The sequence below is a fragment of the Corylus avellana genome, chromosome 7 (genome assembly GCF_965113065.1).
Source record: "Corylus avellana chromosome 7, dhCorAvel1.hap1.2, whole genome shotgun sequence".
Taxonomy (NCBI): Eukaryota; Viridiplantae; Streptophyta; class Magnoliopsida; order Fagales; family Betulaceae; genus Corylus; species Corylus avellana.
Genome location: NC_142496.1, coordinates 28,277,551 through 28,292,223, shown reverse-complemented (window position 1 = coordinate 28,292,223; position 14,673 = coordinate 28,277,551). Strand labels below are relative to the sequence as shown.

The window sequence follows — 14,673 nt, the reverse complement described above, 5'->3', positions numbered from 1 at the left end:
ATACTTTTTTAATTTTCTTGATTTCAAAAAATTTTATTTAATGTTTTTTATTAGTTTTGTTGACAAATTTTGAAAATTTTGAATTAAGTTAAGTATTAATGTGTCAAATCAACCTAAAAATAGAGAAAAGAGTTTAGGTTGGGAATAATGTCTTTTCCAAACAAGCCCTTAAATAATTTTGAGTCATTTTTCATTTCCAACAAAATAGGCAGAGTAGCATTTTGTCACAATTTGAACGGCGGACTGGTAGTGCTGCATCATAATGTTATAGTGAATATTGTATATTATTTTTTTAAATAAATTATTCGTGTCAATATTTTTTTAACCATCTTCTAACAATCTCTATAGTAAATGGATGAATTCACCGTTGAATTTTTTTTGAGTCTACATGAGTTTACAAATTTAATGGTTCATATATTGAATTTGTTAAAAAAAAAAATGCGGTTTAAAGATGATTGTATAACACATTTCGGGACAAAATAATGATATATAATATTACTCTATTTTTTAAATCACACTCCTTCTTTTTTAATTATATTTTTTTAATGTGTCAATTCACCGGTGGATTACCTTTTGGGACACAATAATAATAATAATGCTATATACTACATAAGTAATAAATAATATTAACACTCATTTCATAGCGACTAACATGACATATCTTGTAGTTTATGAATAAAGTTCAAAATGTTTTACAAAAAAAAAAAAAAAAGGCTTTTCATATCAAGTACTTTAAAAAAAAAAAAAAAACAAACAAACAAAACAAAACAAAAACAAAAGAAAAGTTACTTAAAACACATTAGTTTGTATGAAATTGGTGTGAAGAGTAGCATTACTCACACCATATTTTGATCTTAAAATTACCTTATAATGTTGATATGACATTATTTTATAATTTTGTTATTATTTTATAATTTTAAGATAAAAATATGGCAATATTTATTATTTATAATTTTTTTTTGTTAAGGTCAAGTACATGTGGCAATATTTGCTGATCTTAACATTATTTTTTATACGAATGACGAATATTCAATTATTGTCAAATGGTATTTAAGTGCTAGTTTAATTGGTTAGAGACCACGTCTTTTGAAGTGGAGGTCATTAGTTCGAATCATTTCATCTCCCCTCTTGTGCGGACATATCAAAATAAATAAATAAATAAAATAATATTCTCAAATGGTGGATGAACAGGGTTTTAAATTGATTAAATGTATTAATTTTGTCACATATTAAAACTCTGGTACCTTATTTTTATTTATTATCTCTCTTGAGCATTGTTAGGATTTTTTTTTGTCTAACAGTTTTCAATTTGTGTAATTTGCACGTTATTTGAGATGTCATTGATTTTCAATCTTCACGTTCATGCAAGACAATAACCAATTAAGAGAACTCGCCGTCGCCGGTGAGGTGTTAGCAGGTCTTACTCCGATAGTCTGACGCCTAAGTTAATTCATTTTAGAAAAGTCTACCCAATATACTGTATTTCAATATAGAGTTTATACCTAGTATAAGGATTTATAGGCTAGGATTAGTTCTTCTACTTCATCTTGCCCTAAAAGTTATGAGAGTTGTGATCCATTATTTGTTTGTAGGCTAATATTGGTCATGAGGCCGATAATATAATTGGTGGCTAATAAAGTGAAATTCTTCCGACAAAGCATTCTACTTTTTTAGAGACTATTGAAATAAAAATTAGGGAAAATGTATAACAAATCATTGAGTCAGCCATTCAAAATTGTAATATTCTTAAGTTTTTTTTTTGTTCGAAAATTTAGTTTATGGGTCAATTGAAATGACAATAAAATTAATGCCGTTAAAATTTTTTAACAAACGTTAGGGTAATTCAAAACGCACCGTTTAAGCCGATTAAAATATTAATTTTTTTATTAATTTAATTAAAAAAATTAAATCTAAAAAACAAAAAAAAAAAAATTGAAAACCACCCCTTGGAGCCACCCCCAGGGCGCAGGCCACCCCAAACCACCCATGGGGTGGCTTGCGGCCACCCTAGGGGGGTTTGGGGTGGCCTCAAACCCCCTAGGGGTGGCTTGGGGTGCAAGCCACCCCCAAGGGTGGTTTTCAAATTTTTTTTTTGTTTAAGATTTAATTTTTTAAATTAAATTAATAAAAAAATAATATTTTAATCGGGTTAAATGGTACGTTTTGAGTTACCTTAACATCTGTTAAAAAATTTTAACGGCAGAGATTTTATTGTTATTTCAATTGACCCATGGACTAAATTTTCAAAAAAAAAAAGTTTAGAAATATTAAAATTTTGAAGGGTTGACTTAAAGATTTATTATACATTTTTCATAAAAATTATATGAATTTTTTTTAAAAAAGAAAAAAAAAAAAAAAAAGACAAAAAGAAACTATGAAAACCCTCGTAGTCGTCGTTTTGCCTCCAAAATTCCAAATATTCCATGAAACCCCGGTTTCTTTTTGTTTTGTTTGTTTTTTTTTTTTTTTCTTCTTTTCCCATTAAAAATCAGGAACTCCAGGAACCGTTGATGTGGAGGATCGAAGGATGACCAGCCACTGCCGCCTTTATTTACTTCAGAGAGAGAGAGAAGAACAGTAACGCCCTTTCAAATTTCAAATTAAGGATAAAAATAATATTAAAAATTAGGAACAACAAATTAAAAGGAAAATTGGTGTCTCTCGACTCTCTCTTTATCTGCACGAGTGGAAGAGTCCTAGCAGTGAGCAGACGAATCAGCGAAGACGAGAAAATTGACGGTCTCTGAATCTCTCTGACCTCGTCACCGCCGCTCCTCCCATGGCTGGGTAATCTCTCTCTCTCTGTGAACTTCATCTCAAAATTCTTCTTTTGACCCATTATTACTGTACATTAAGACCAAATAGTTAATGGGTGTTATTGTTTACTTGTATATTACTGGGATTTTCGTGAAATTCATTGGTTTTTAACAGCATGCCATGGAAGACCGTCTGGGCAGTTATTGGGTCAAAATATAGTGAGTCAATGGGCTATAAAAAGTGTTTGTAGTTCTTGAATCTCTTTGCCAGATATGAGACAACGGTTACATAAAGAGGAAACACTTTTTTCAACTAAAGCTGTCGATGATTGTTATTTGTTTCTAAGCTCTATCGACTTGTAGCCATTGATATTTGCCATCATGGGTAAATATTGGTTTAAGCAAGGGTAATCGGGCATTTAATTGATTTACTAAAAAAGTCATTTTGAGTAACTAGGAAATGATTATAGTGATGATAACACAAACCTTTAGTGTTGATGGCCCCTCATCTAACTTTGTGCCTGGTTGCTGGTATTGTACTGAAGAAGTTGTAGGATTTATGTCATCCAGACTGATTCTGTGTATGGGTTAAGCTCAACGAATTGATTTTTGGAGAAAACTAAATAAAACCTAAAAAGATAAGAGTCAACCCACAACCATCAAAAAATGTCTGGGTGATGTCAACGTATCAAGGGTTAATGGTGGGCGAAAAAAGTGTTTTCACAAGCTTTCTACAACTGCATAGCTGAAAAAGTTTTGATGGTTCTGTCACACCTGCATTACTTTTTTTCTTAGAAAACCAAATACGATCTGCATAGATTGTGTTGAACCAAAGCACCATGGTCATCACATTCCTCTAGTCATGTCTGATTTATACAGGATGCAACAGGCTGTAGAATATTTTAGGGTGTTGTGATTAGAAACAAGTCATGATTTTTCCTATAGCTAATGTTTGTTGTTTTTGCAGACCATCATGGTTGGTGGACAGTAAGAGAATTGCAACAAAAATCAAGAGTGCATCTGGAACATGTCATGAAAGAGTCGTATGGAAAAGCAACCCCACGAGAGCTTGTCCCAAGTGCCAGTTTATGATTGACAACAGTGATGTATAATCCCTAACTTTTCTTATGCTTTAATATGATCATCAGTCTAATTCTCAATAATTAAAAGACATTAGTAAGTAGTTCATGATATGAAATTCAGATTGTATGTGTTGAAAAATTGGTACAAGCTGAAAGTGACATACTTTTGATTTAATGTTGTTTACAGATTTTCTTGAGATGATAAAAATTTGATTGCATGTTTCACTTACTGCTGCTGCTTGCAGGCCCATTACATTGTTTCTTTTCATTTTCTTGTATTTTCCAAAAAAAAAAAATCCTTTTATTTATTTATTATTTATTTTTCTTTTCTGAACTTGCTTATATCTCCTGAGTCACATTGATTAAATTATGCAGGCTGATTAGGATGCAATTTTGCAGCATAAATCTGTATTATGCTTTGCATAATTGCTTTTGTAGTAGAATTTGTAAAGAAAAGATTGTGTGATGATGCTTGAATTTCACAAAAATTTTAAGGTAGGGGAAAAGTTACATATCAATTGAAATAAAACTTTGCTATATCTGGTTAGTACAATTGCTTATTTAGAAAATGACTCATTTTATTTTATTTTCCTAGTCTGTTATAAAAATTCCGGCATCCTAAGCTACACTTTTGATCCACAATGACATGAAATTCAAACAAAAGAGACTTCCTTTTCTTCAATATGAATATGTGGTGGTTGTGTTAATAAGGCTGCATTCATCACTTGTGAATTTGAAAATGCTTTTGCAAAAATATAGATTCTGGCAGTCACATGTAAAAGCTGCTCTTAACAAAGCAAAACATTTTATAACTTATGTTTCTTTATCCAAGTACCTTTTCTTACAGTTTAAAGTCTGGAACATATGACTTGTCAGCATAATAGCATAATAAGTCATCAGTATATTTGCTAGAGATCTGAAGACGATTCTGAGTAAAAATATTTTTCATACCATGCCCTGATTGCGAAACTTATATTTGTCTAAATTTCTAAGGAGATACTCTCTAATGACTGCATTGAGGCAATTAACTACCTTTTTGACATACAAAGAGGTGACCATTAGAGCTACAACAGCTCCACAAGTGCGGTACTATGTGAATCAACATTGGGTCCTCCACTATCTCAGTGCATGGTACTTCACATGCTCACTGAAGTTATCGTGCTTGTGCTCAGCACAAAAGAAAATGCTATCTGCTTGCTTTCAGATTTCACATGATGCACTTGCAGGAGTAAAGAAAGACACTTCTGCTTTTCATAGTTGTGTGCGTCCTATACCACATGTATCAGACTATCACCAGTAGCAATGACAGATTCTTTTTCAGGTTTCTTGCCTGGAAGGGATTCTAGACAAATGTTTATACCGTAAAGTCAATAATGTGTACTGGTTGAGCTCAAGTGGGTTTTTTTCAGTGCATGCTTCTAGTCGTATGCTCATAGCTTAACTAATTTGGTTTAACGTTGACCTTTCGCCTGTGGCTAGTTGATAAAAGTTGCATTATTTGTTCCATGTCTGTGTTACAAAATTCTATTCTTTACTTTCTGCCTGTGACAGTTTGACTGAGCTGTATGGTGCCTGTGGCCTCCTACTACTGCTTTTTTATGAGAAATTTCTGGTTTTATGGACAAATAGAACTGGCAATTTTCAGCATTTTGATTTCGTTGACTGGTGATAGCGTGTATTCTGGGTGAGATGAACAGTGCATCTCACCTTATGATACACGCTCTATCAACAAGTTGCAATGGGTTATTATGAATGCAACTTGATGGCTCCAACCGGAACACTTCACTGAGTTAGGGTTGTGTTATCCTCAACAATTGTTTATGAGCTGCCAGTGTATTGACCTCTGGTTGGTTCATTAGGTCTTTGAATTTTGACATCTTCTGTTTTGAAGATGATGGGCTCACATCTCTCTGCATCTTATCGCTGCTTTCTTTAGGATATACGAAGTACGTTTTGTAAATTGGGATTTCAAAAGGCTCTGCATTTTGAGATGTTGACCATCTCAGCCCAAATCTCAAGGTTCTGTGGGCTCCAAGTACCAAAAAAAAAAAAAAAAAACAACGTTGTATAAATTTTCCAGCACTTATTGTTAAACATAATTGTTTAATGTTGCTTAAGTTTTCTAATCATAAGAAAAACTATAGCACCTGTAAATATTCAGATTATTTGAATCCTGTTCGTTTTTAGGTTGCTCAAGAGTGGCCAGGACTACCAAGAGGTGTGAAGTTTGATCCATCTGATCAAGAGATTATCTGGCACTTACTTGCAAAAGTTGGAGTAGGGGATTTTAAACCTCATCCTTTTATTGATGAGTTTATCCCATCTGTTGAAGAAGATGATGGAATCTGTTATACCCATCCGCAGAATCTACCAGGTTGGTGGGAGTTTAGTAACTGCATATGCGGTTAATAAGTATACTTTTACTCATCAAAAAAGAATCTACTAGGTTGGTGGGAGTTGTTTTTCTTTGTTTTCTGCTTAATTGTCATTACTTTATTTTAATTTTGAACTGTAAATAATTATTTAAGGTGTCAAGCAAGATGGAAGTGCATGTCACTTTTTTCATAGAGCTATCAAGGCTTACAATACAGGAACTCGTAAGCGTAGAAAGATACACGGCGATGATTTTGGTGATGTCCGCTGGCACAAGACCGGTCGGACCAAACCGGTGATCTTGGATGGGGTTCAAAAAGGGTGTAAAAAAATAATGGTTCTGTATATGACCATGGTCAAAGGAGGAAAACCTGAGAAAACTAACTGGGTTATGCATCAATATCACCTAGGAACTGGGGAGGATGAAAAGGATGGGGAGTATGTTATCTCTAAAATATTTTATCAGCAGCAGCAGCAAGTCAAGCAGGGTGATAAAGCAGATCAAGATTTCCCTGAAAATATTGATCCAGTGATTGGAAAAGTAGATCCTGTTACTCCCAAGTCTGTGACTCCTGACCCTCCTCGTACTGAAAGGCATCATTCAGACTTTGACCTTGGACGGGATGTTACTGATACTTGTGCAGTTTCTGCTGCTCAGGTATAACCTCTCTCTTAGACTCCTTGTGATAAATAGTATTTTGTCAGGAAGAATTGAGATGTAGCATGCTCGGACTGTTAACAGCAAATTTTCAAAAATAAGTTATTTTCTAATATATACCTTTTTCATTTTGATACTAGTGCTTATATTAAGACAAGATACTGATGTTTACATTGTTTCCCAACTTTGCTTTTTCACTGAAGCATCCTGAGATTGAATGTATGGAAAATGAGGTTCTACCTGAATACGAAAGGCCTGATTATGATGATCAATTAAAGGCAGGGAATCATGCTCATGCTGATGAAGTGACGGATAATAATGATGTTTGTGCTGAGGAAGATCCAAAATGGTGGGACAGTGAGTCACAGAATCTTTTGAATTCTCAACAACTTGTGGAAGGGCTGTCTCTGTGCGATGATCTTCTTCAGAGCCAGTCTCCAGATAGGAATGGAGATGGGAATGATGGAGCAGGGATGGACAGACCTTCTCTTTCTGATTATGCTCAGTTAGGAGCCGAGCGTTTAAAGAAGGATCTAGAGGAGTGCCAAAATCTTGTCCTTGATCCACCAAACATAGAACTTGATACACCTCCAGAATTCCGACTGAGCCAGCTTGTATGCTGCCTTCTCTGCCATTTTGTCTGCTTTATTTTAAAATAATCGAATTTTGATGTTGCTCCTGAACATCCTTTGGTTGTTTTTTTTTTCTTGTTCCTTTTTGTGCTTGGAATTGATTACAATGTTTTTTCTCAAATGGTTTTGTAGGATTTTGGATCGCAGGAAAGTTTTACAGCATGGGGTGTGAGCAAGAGTGACTAAATATGGTTTGACATTTTCGATCTTCTTGTATTTTTGTGGCCACTTTTTGTGTAGACTTTGCCTATGTTTGAAGTATAATTTTTTGATGGAGAAGTTGAACCGTATTATCTATATAGGCAAAGTGTAATCTTTTGCTGGGCATCTTGAATTGTAATTTATGGCAGCAAAGTTCCTGTTTATATAACATATGCTGTAAGTATAACCTACGTTTGAAAATAGATCAATGATATGGTCTATTTGTTCTCTTTAAATGTTCGAGTTACAATGGCTCTTATGTTTTTATTCTCAGAGTTTGCTCCGGGGCTTGATGGTAGCAGTTTTCAAACATATGTTTATCTACCATTATTGCTGCAAAGTTAATACTTTATTTTATTTATTTATTTATTTGTGGGGAGAAGAAAGGGACTTTTGGTCTCTGGTACTACTGCTAGCCAGCTAGGGGTGTTCATTTGTGTTCTTCGCCTAGTGGGTTTGGGCTTTGAGGCATGTGTGTCAATTCAAACCCGACTTATTTAATTAAAATAGTTAAAATAGTTAGTCATGTTAACCTTAATACGATCTATTTAAAATAACGTGGTGACTTGAACTGCATAACTTATTTAATAAACATAACATGTTGGGTTGACCTAACTCGACTCGACTCGATGTGCACAAATTGCCTAATTAACAAAATCTGCAATTATTGGGCATGAGAATGCCATTTCATACAAAAATATTGGCACAATAATTTCCGATTATTGGATATCAAAATGAATTGTGAACTTATTTCTTTACAATTAGGGTTGAGTTTGAGGGTAGGTTCTTTTTTTTTTTTTTTGTTAATGTCTTAGACTTTAATTAGGATTTTAATTTTGTAATGGTGATTTTTTTTTTTTTTTTTAATTTATATGGATTATGCGGATCATCCTTGAGTTAAGTGTTGGATCAAAAATTGATTTGGTTTGATTTGACTTTTATTTTACTAAACTTTAATCCATTAATTTCGTATTTAATTTGCGAGTAATATCAAAAATTATCCACCCTAAATAGAACCCACTAGATATTTTTCCTAGAGAGTGCATTGTTGTTCAAATTTAGTCGAACAATTTCCTCTTCAGTGCTTGAATAAATGCAGGGTAGTGTTGTAGGACAGAACTGAATGAATATAAAGTAGAATACTGTGTGGACCTTGTTGTTATTGGAAGAATTCATGCTGCCGACAGTGAAGACGACATTTGCATATTGAATGCATGAGTCAATGAGAGCAGCACAGGTTGGCTTGAAAATGGCTTGTGAGGACACTGTACCTAGGCTAGGCATAGGAGTTAGTCAAAAAGAGGTCCTCAGTGCTTGGTGTCTTTTGTTCGATCGTGTGCACTATGATTGCTGGTGGGGGAACCAAGATAAAGACCTGTCCTGCTAACCAGTGAATCGCCCTTGGTTGGCAGCCTGGCAGCATGTTGTATTGTAGGAGAGTGCCCTTCTACTTCCTACATATATAAGTGTAGGGCATCCGAGCCTCTTGGTCTTGGGTTAGGTGTATAAACTATGAAGTATAAACCAATTGCAACGGCACCGTTTCTGGGCCATGCTCTCCTTTCTTCGATGCAATGATATTACTAAAAGAACAGACACAAAGGACCTCAACACCCTGGCCATTTTGGCTCTAGCTCGATATGCAATTGAAGTTGGCAATGATGATCATATCTACTTTTTCCATTTGCTCTCTTACCATGTTTCAGCAGGCCCAAATCTATTATTGCTAGCCACCACCGCTGCTGCAACAAGTAGCGGTTGTCTGCCGCCAATCATTGCCACCCTCCACCACCAATTCCCGTCATCTACTACCTAAGAATGACAACAATTGTGGCTACCTAACCCCCTAACTTTTCACCATTCAATGTCATTATCTCCCGAGAATGAATAATGTTACGCTTCCAATTTGTGTTTTTTTCTTTACAAGTTAACAACGTGATATTATTAGAGCTTTATCAGTCACTAAAGAAAATGTCAACACTCACTAATCATATGTCAACACATATAAGTATTTTTGTAATAGTGCTATTTAGAAAATTGTTATATGATTATTATATAATGGAGATAATATTAAAAAAAAAAAAAAAATTGTTAATTGAGAGAATATAAGATTGTTATTGTTGCGCGCGCATGCACGTTGTTTGTGTTCGAAAGTACATAGTTTATGTTGGGCCTTCTCAACCCAATTGTGATGTGGTTGGGGGAGGAAGATAAGAATCCATGCTGTACATTATTGGAAATGGAGGGCAAATGCAATGGCATGACATGATGAAGAGGATGTGCCATGCGGTGCCATGCGGGGGTGGCCTGAGTGGGACCCGTGTTTTCTTCATTGAAAAAAGAATCAGACGTATATGGTGGGGTTGAGGATTAGGAGGCGCACGTGGGCAGGATAAGGCTGCCATTTTGACCATTCACGTCCTGTCTCTCCTTTTCACTCTCCCTACAGGTGGCATTCTTTTATATGGCCGACCACAGTATATCTATTCTCCTCTGACCAATTTTTTATTTTCTTCCAAATTACTTGGATTTTTTTTATAAAAAAATATTTTATTAAAAATAGTTGTCCTTTAATTTTTCATAAAATATTAAAAAAAAAAAAGAAAAAGGAAACGCTGTCGTCTGGAGTTCTAATAATAATTAGATTTAGATTCCGTATTCAGCCTCTATATACCTGACAATCTGACCCATCCGATTTGAATTTTAGCTGTTCTTGCAGGAATACTGAAAGACAATCAGAAGGGACCCCCTCAAGAGCTTTGTCACTATTTTTGAAACGTGTCAGCTGTACACCTCTATATTTAAAATTTTACCTGTATATATATATATATATATAATAAATTAATATTTAAAAAACCAGTCCATGGTTTCTCTTCTCCTCTGTGCATACCAAAAGGGCTGGAACAAACAAAAGGGTATACAGAGTCACAGACAGTAGACTATTGGATGTAGGCCCACAACCAAAAAGATTTCACCATACACGTGGCACACGTGAATGTGGGTCGGGAGGCAATAATTCAACCGGCCCACAAACAGAGTTTTGACCACTTAACGTTCACAAAGTTGCCCAAAGACACTGCCTTGCGTTAACTATGATTTAAAACTGGCTAATGTTGTTTGTTTGAAGACAAGAAGATCGAAGATAAGGTTATGATAGTGATTGCCTAACGGTCTTTGTTTTTAATCGGAGTTTACCCCAATTTCTATTATAGACTAATGTACTTATATCTCACTCCCTTTTCCTCTATTCATTGATGCAGCGCTACCACATCAAATTAAAAAAATGTTGTCCTTCCATCTCCTCGTTAATACTATCTTCAACTATCAACTATTATACGGGTAAGGATTACTAGATTTTGGATAATCTTATGTCGGGAGTGGTTGCAATCACTCCATTCATCTTGTGGTTAATGCCACCCCCAATCAACATGTGAGGTAGTTGAGACCACTAAATCTCACGTCAGGAGTGGTCCCAACAATCAAAGAAGTGGTTGGTCACCCATGGAGGCTGGGCAAATTTTTATTTTTGGTTGAGGAGACAAGAGATATAATAGGGACTCATCTAAAACCCAATTTTTACTTACGTAGCACAAAGTCACATAAGATTTGTGTCAGTTTCAATTAAACCACGTTGCATTGCTATTTGAGTAAAATTTTTTTGGGATCCTAAAGTGACACTGCCACGTGAAGGAGTAAAATAATTAGAGTGTTTCTAACATTTTCTTAGACAAATGAAAAAGACGTTAAAAATGCTTATAAGATAAGAAGGAATTTTGTCATTAAATGGATTTAGAGGAAAACGTCAAACCGTATTAATTACAATACATTATTTTTCTTGTCTAAACGCTTTTTGGAGATGTCCTCTCCAAACAGTACCTAGATTGAGTAGCTTATATATATATATGAATTGTACAAGTAGCACATCCTATCTCCACTTCAAATGATTAATGGGCAAACAAATAGTTTGATGGTAGATTGAGCAGTATGATTTGTACACTTAGCACATCCTATCTTCACTTCAAATGATTAATGGGCCTACATCACTTTTCCTAATTCTCCAGATTATAAACGGTTATGGCCCATTAACAGAAATCTTTTCTTCTATCTTATCTTTTAATATTAGTAGGTTATATTCCGTGGACTGAGGCTAAAGCTCCTGACTCAAAATTTCATAAAGAGAATAGTTTGAATATTTGACCTTTAGGTCTGTAGCCCTGGTGTCAGTTGAACAGAGCGGCTATGTACATATATATGAATCTCTTCTGTGTTATCATCTTTATGATAATGAAAAACTGTAGCAATTCTGTGGACATAGTACTAGTTATGGTAAACCACGTAAATCCTGGTGTTCCTATATATGTATTTGTCTTGTTTCCTAGCATATTTTTGTGTGAAAACCGATCATATAACTTCTTAATTTAAACAGAAAATAGATTTATCTATTGCCATTATCAAGCTAATCAATTCTTAGCTTTTACAATACTAGATTGGTTACAAACTCTAAGCAATTTGGGTCTGGATTTGCGGTTTCAAAACGTTTGACTTATGATTGTTGTGGGTTTTGTTGATAGATTACTCTTGATCGAACCCAGTTTTTGTGAATCCGTACACTTCTGTAGTTAGCAGAGATTCAACAAAATCTTGAGCTTTGATCGATGGAATTAAGCTTTGAGGGAGGGATCCAATGATGATGGCTTGAGGAAAAGAAGACACAGAAATTAAGAATAAAGAAGATGACAAAACTTGAATTTTAGTTCACGCTATCCGATTTACATCTAGCATTTAAGGCGAAACTGATACAAAATTTGCTACCGCCGCTGCTATTTACACTCCACCATGGAAAGGAAAAAAGAAAAAAGAACAAAAAACAAAGAGAAGAAGCTCGATCTCATCCTTGCTTGTTGCATGCCCTGGCTTGCTTGCTTGCTAGGGGGATTTCAGGTTTCAATCATGCCAACAGAGGAGCATGACGACACATCTCCTAATTATGTAGAGCCGAGCCCTCTGCTCTCTGAGGACCCCTCCAAGTCCTCTGGTTGACAGCCTTCTCTTGGTGCCGCTGCTCATCTTCATCGTTATTGATCTTACAATATTTTCTTTTTTCCTTGTGTGTTTGTGGAGTGAGCTGCTGGAGTGAGCAGCAGCAGCAGCAGCAGCCTTCTTCTTGTTGATGTTGTTGTTGTGGTGGTGGTGTTGGTGTGAAAGTGCAGGGGAGGGAGGTTTATATATAGGGTGGAGGAAGTGGAATAGAGGCTCACGATGGTCGAGTAAAGAGGCAACGATGGGGCATGAAAGGGCGTGCAGTGCCCCCAAACTCACCAGACAATGCCAAAGGGGGCCCCAACACCCACTTGCCCAAGGAAAATGACAAAACAATCCCAACATCAACATGCCCTCTCCCTCTCATTGCAATGTCACACTCCATATCCTAACTTGGTGTACCCATTACCCACCAGCATAATGGGTCGGCCATTAATTTCTTTATTTAGGTATCCTATTTCTTTAGTTTATCAGCTCATCTGCCTTCAATTTCTATTACATCAGGTCAAATTGGATCAACATCATTTTCTCTCTTTTTTTTTACTTCTTTGTTGAATCAGCGTAAAATAGCAATAGGTAATGCTATAAACTATACTCTTTAACTTATCCTTATGAGTCAGTTATGACGTGACAATGTCAATTAACTTTTAAATTTTTTTTTTTAACAAGGTTGATATAAGGGTAGTTATTGACATTGTCACGCCAGCAAAGTAAGATAATGATGTGTTAAAAGTGTAATTTCTAATATTACTCAATCTAAACTGTAAAACTATGGCGTGACTATATATTTACCAAGTAACAACATATACACACGAAAAATTAATCTAGACCATAAAACCATGATAAGAAAGGAAACCATTAATAATGTAGGACCCAATTTTCAAATAGACAATGTCGTTTCATTAATTACATTTGTTAAGACTATCCAAAAAAACCATATTCCGGATCTTGTAGTATATTCTAGGTGATTACATAAGAAGTATAATTATTGCGAGGATAATTAACCTCTTACTAATGACAGTTAGATTTAGATGTTTTGGCTGCATATGTACGTCGATGAAAAAGATAGAAAGATACATATTTACTTTTTATTAGATTAGACTGGTTGGTTTACAACAAAGTTCTCAACCTAATCTATTAAACTAACATCTATCTGTAAAGCATGTAATTATCACATGTATACGAGAATGACGATAAATTTCATTCTATCTAATTCGATAGAGAACTTTGTTCTTATTTGTTCAAACCACATTTGATTGGAAGATAAACCACTCTCGAGTAGGGATGGCCACAACCACAAGCCCCAAAGGGGGAATTTGGGGGTGGGGATTGCATTTTTTAATAAAAATAATGAAGAGCTTAGCAAGTGAAAGTTCAAGGCTATGACCAAGATTCCATAATAATACAAGAAGATATATTATAATATGACTAAATAAATCATAATTGTCTTAAGATAACAAGCCCAACAAATTTAATAGAAGAGCTCAAAACCCTCATCTAAGTGAATGATTAAATTATATACGGTCAAATTATACTTAACCAAAATCAAAGCAAACACCCACTTGCTTCGTCTCGTGTTCCACCCGTTTCACTGATCAGGACACCATCTTCCATGAATCCTCATTCTAATAAACAATTAATCTGTTTTCTATGCTCTGTTTCAGCAATTTTAAGCTGTCAAACAACATTTCCTCTTTCATCTTTCTTTTTCCCAACGGTAGACAGGATTTGAAGATGCTATATGTAGTGTTTGTTAACTTACATGCACATATGATCTTAGTTGTCTTATTCATTTGGATCGTATGATTGCTTTCTTCAAACGATCTTTGCAATCTCTGAGCTTATTAGATATTGATGCTTTAGTCTGTCAGAATGAAGTCTTTAACATATATATATGATTTAAGTTGACTAAACAATCAAATGGCATCTTG

At 34.9% G+C, this 14,673-nt stretch overlaps 2 protein-coding genes across 2 annotated transcripts; one reads left to right on the top strand and one right to left on the bottom strand.

Annotated features, from left to right (window-relative positions):
• The first annotated feature begins 2,624 nt into the window (after positions 1-2,624).
• Positions 2,625-7,938, top strand: SOG1 (NAC (No Apical Meristem) domain transcriptional regulator superfamily protein). The gene is made up of 6 exons (XM_059599485.2): positions 2,625-2,787; positions 3,724-3,862; positions 6,026-6,212; positions 6,367-6,869; positions 7,073-7,483; positions 7,634-7,938. Exons 1-6 carry the CDS (start codon positions 2,780-2,782, stop codon positions 7,685-7,687), a joined length of 1,302 nt encoding a protein of 433 aa, XP_059455468.1. The 5' UTR covers positions 2,625-2,779; the 3' UTR covers positions 7,688-7,938.
• Positions 7,939-12,420: 4,482 nt separating this feature from the next.
• On the bottom strand, positions 12,421-12,976 carry LOC148584751 (small polypeptide DEVIL 4-like). The gene has a single exon (XM_088518363.1). The coding sequence runs from the start codon at positions 12,773-12,775 to the stop codon at positions 12,647-12,649; it is 129 nt and encodes a 42-aa protein (XP_088374489.1). The 5' UTR covers positions 12,776-12,976; the 3' UTR covers positions 12,421-12,646.
• Between the last annotated feature and the right edge of the window lie 1,697 nt (positions 12,977-14,673).

Excerpts from the sequence above, each read along its gene's own strand:
- SOG1 (XM_059599485.2), top strand. Across the intron at positions 3,863-6,025 it reads TTATGATTGACAACAGTGAT|GTTGCTCAAGAGTGGCCAGG; the intron begins GTATAATCCCTA and ends GTTCGTTTTTAG. Across the intron at positions 6,213-6,366 it reads CCATCCGCAGAATCTACCAG|GTGTCAAGCAAGATGGAAGT; the intron begins GTTGGTGGGAGT and ends TAATTATTTAAG.
- LOC148584751 (XM_088518363.1), bottom strand. The coding sequence starts at position 12,775 with ATGAAGATGAGCAGCGGCACCAAGAGAAGGCTGTCAACCAGAGGACTT.